At 52.7% G+C, this 2,500-nt stretch overlaps 1 protein-coding gene across 3 annotated transcripts in view; it reads right to left on the bottom strand.

Annotated features, from left to right (window-relative positions):
• The window catches only part of LOC123998031 (cell adhesion molecule 4-like), a 56,985-nt gene that overhangs the window by 1,416 nt on the left and 53,069 nt on the right, over positions 1 to 2,500 (bottom strand). Inside the window, exon 9 of one of the 3 annotated variants that reach the window (XM_046302853.1) lies at positions 1,808 to 1,881. The exons of the other annotated variants lie outside the window; for them this stretch is intronic. Coding sequence (XP_046158809.1) covers positions 1,841 to 1,881 — 41 coding nt within the window. The 3' untranslated portion in view covers positions 1,808 to 1,840. The remainder of the gene's footprint in view (positions 1 to 1,807; positions 1,882 to 2,500) is intronic. 3 annotated transcript variants of the gene reach the window in all.

Raw genomic sequence — 2,500 nt, 5'->3', positions numbered from 1 at the left:
GAGGCAGAGAGAGATGAGGCAGAGAGAGAGAGAGAGAGAGAGATGAGGCAGAGAGAGAGAGAGGGGAGGCAGAGAGAGAGGCAGAGAGAGAGAGAGGGAGGCAGAGAGAGAGGCAGAGAGAGAGAGAGGGAGGCAGCGAGAGAGGCAGAGAGAGATGAGGCAGAGAGAGAGAGAGAGAGATGAGGCAGAGAGAGAGAGAGGGGAGGCAGAGAGAGAGGCAGAGAGAGATGAGGCAGAGAGAGAGAGAGAGAGAGATGAGGCAGAGAGAGAGAGAGGGGAGGCAGAGAGAGAGGCAGAGAGAGATGAGGCAGAGAGAGAGAGAGGGGAGGCAGAGAGAGGCAGAGAGAGATGAGGCAGAGAGAGAGAGAGAGAGAGATGAGGCAGAGAGAGAGAGAGGGGAGGCAGAGAGAGAGGCAGAGAGAGAGAGAGGGGAGGCAGAGAGAGATGAGGCAGAGAGAGAGAGAGGGGAGGCAGCGAGAGAGGCAGAGAGAGATGCAAAGACAGAGGGGAGATGAGGCAGAGAGAGAGAGAGGGGAGGCAGCGAGAGAGGCAGAGAGAGATGAGGCAGAGAGAGAGAGAGAGAGAGATGAGGCAGAGAGAGAGAGAGGGGAGGCAGAGAGAGAGGCAGAGAGAGAGAGAGGGGAGGCAGAGAGAGAGGCAGAGAGAGAGAGAGGGGAGGCAGCGAGAGAGGCAGAGAGAGATGAGGCAGAGAGAGAGAGAGAGAGAGATGAGGCAGAGAGAGAGAGAGGGGAGGCAGAGAGAGAGGCAGAGAGATGAGGCAGAGAGAGAGAGAGAGAGAGATGAGGCAGAGAGAGAGGCAGAGAGAGAGGAGAGAGAGAGGCAGAGAGAGAGGGGGGAGGCAGAGAGAGAGGCAGAGAGAGATGAGGCAGAGAGAGAGAGAGAGAGAGAGATGAGGCAGAGAGAGAGAGAGGGGAGGCAGAGAGAGAGGCAGAGAGAGAGAGAGGGGAGGCAGAGAGAGAGGCAGAGAGAGAGAGAGGGGAGGCAGCGAGAGAGGCAGAGAGAGATGCAAAGACAGAGGGGAGATGAGGCAGAGAGAGAGAGGAGGCAGAGAGAGAGTCATAGAGAGAGAGGAGGCAGAGAGAGAGGAGGCAGAGAGAGAGAGTCATAGAGAGAGAGGAGGCAGAGAGAGAGAGAGAGGCAGAGAGAGATGAGGCAGAGAGAGAGAGAGGGGAGACAGAGAGAGAGGCAGAGAGAGAGAGAGGGGAGGCAGCGAGAGAGGCAGAGAGAGATGCAAAGACAGAGGGGAGATGAGGCAGAGAGAGAGAGGAGGCAGAGAGAGAGTCATAGAGAGAGAGGAGGCAGAGAGAGAGAGAGAGGCAGAGAGAGATGAGGCAGAGAGAGATGCAAAGACAGAGGGGAGATGAGGCAGAGAGAGAGAGGAGGCAGAGAGAGAGAGAGTCATAGAGAGAGAGGAGGCAGAGAGAGAGAGAGGCAGAGAGAGATGCAAAGACAGAGGGGAGATGAGGCAGAGAGAGAGTCATAGAGAGAGAGGAGGCAGAGAGAGAGGAGGCAGAGAGAGAGAGAGTCATAGAGAGAGAGGAGAGGAGAGAGAGTCACAGAGAGAGAGGCAGAGAGAGAGAGAGGAGGCAGAGAGAGAGAGAGGAGGCAGAGAGAGAGAGAGTGAGTGAGCGATAGAGAGAGGAGGCATAAAGAGAGAGAAGGTTGTGCAGCAGAGAGAGGGAGACAGGTGAAGGGGTGTGGAGGTTAGTTGTGACAGAGTAATATAATCCTTGTGACATTCTGTGAACCCATCAAAGCAATCTTTACCATATTGTTGAAGTCCTACCTGTGATTAATTATTAGTTCAGTTAGAATTAGGTCAGTACCAATTAAGTATAGGCTCCTGGGTACGATATGAGCCTGACAGAGGAAGAGGGGGAAAGGAGAGAGAGGGCCAAGCATGGTGCAAATAGAGAAAAAGAGGGGCGGAGGCATAGAGAGAGAAAGATAAGGGTAGAGAGAGGCACAGAGAGAGAGAGAGAAAGATAAGGGTAGAGAGAGGCACAGAGAGAGAGAGAGAAAGATAAGGGTAGAGAGAGGCACAGAGAGAGAGAGAGAGAGAGAGAGAGAGAGAGAGAGAGAAGGACGGTGGGGAAGTTAGCTACGGCAGAGTAATATAATAATAAGAGAAAGTCAAACTATCAAACTAAAATCTTTAATTTCTCTCTGATTTCCATCATCAGTTCAGAATTTAAAGGGCCAGACACAGACACAGATTAATCCTAGGCCTGGATTAAAAAGCGATTTCAATCCTTTGAGAATGCTTTTTAGTCCAGGAGTAGGTTGAATTTGTATCCGGGAAACCTACCCAACAAGCCCAATCATGTTCAAGCTGAGTATCACTGCAGGAGCCAATGGCAGTCTCTTCGTTGATAGTGTGTCTGGTCAAGGCTTTGATTGACACACTGGCAGCCACAGCAGGACAGAGACAGGGCCCTGATTGGCATTCTAGCTGCATGGCCCCTCCCCTGATCTCAAA

Source organism: Oncorhynchus gorbuscha, linkage group LG15, assembly GCF_021184085.1.
Source record: "Oncorhynchus gorbuscha isolate QuinsamMale2020 ecotype Even-year linkage group LG15, OgorEven_v1.0, whole genome shotgun sequence".
Lineage (NCBI taxonomy): Eukaryota > Metazoa > Chordata > Actinopteri > Salmoniformes > Salmonidae > Oncorhynchus > Oncorhynchus gorbuscha.
Note: the sequence above shows the minus strand (reverse complement) of the source record. Positions and strands in the feature narration are given on the sequence as shown.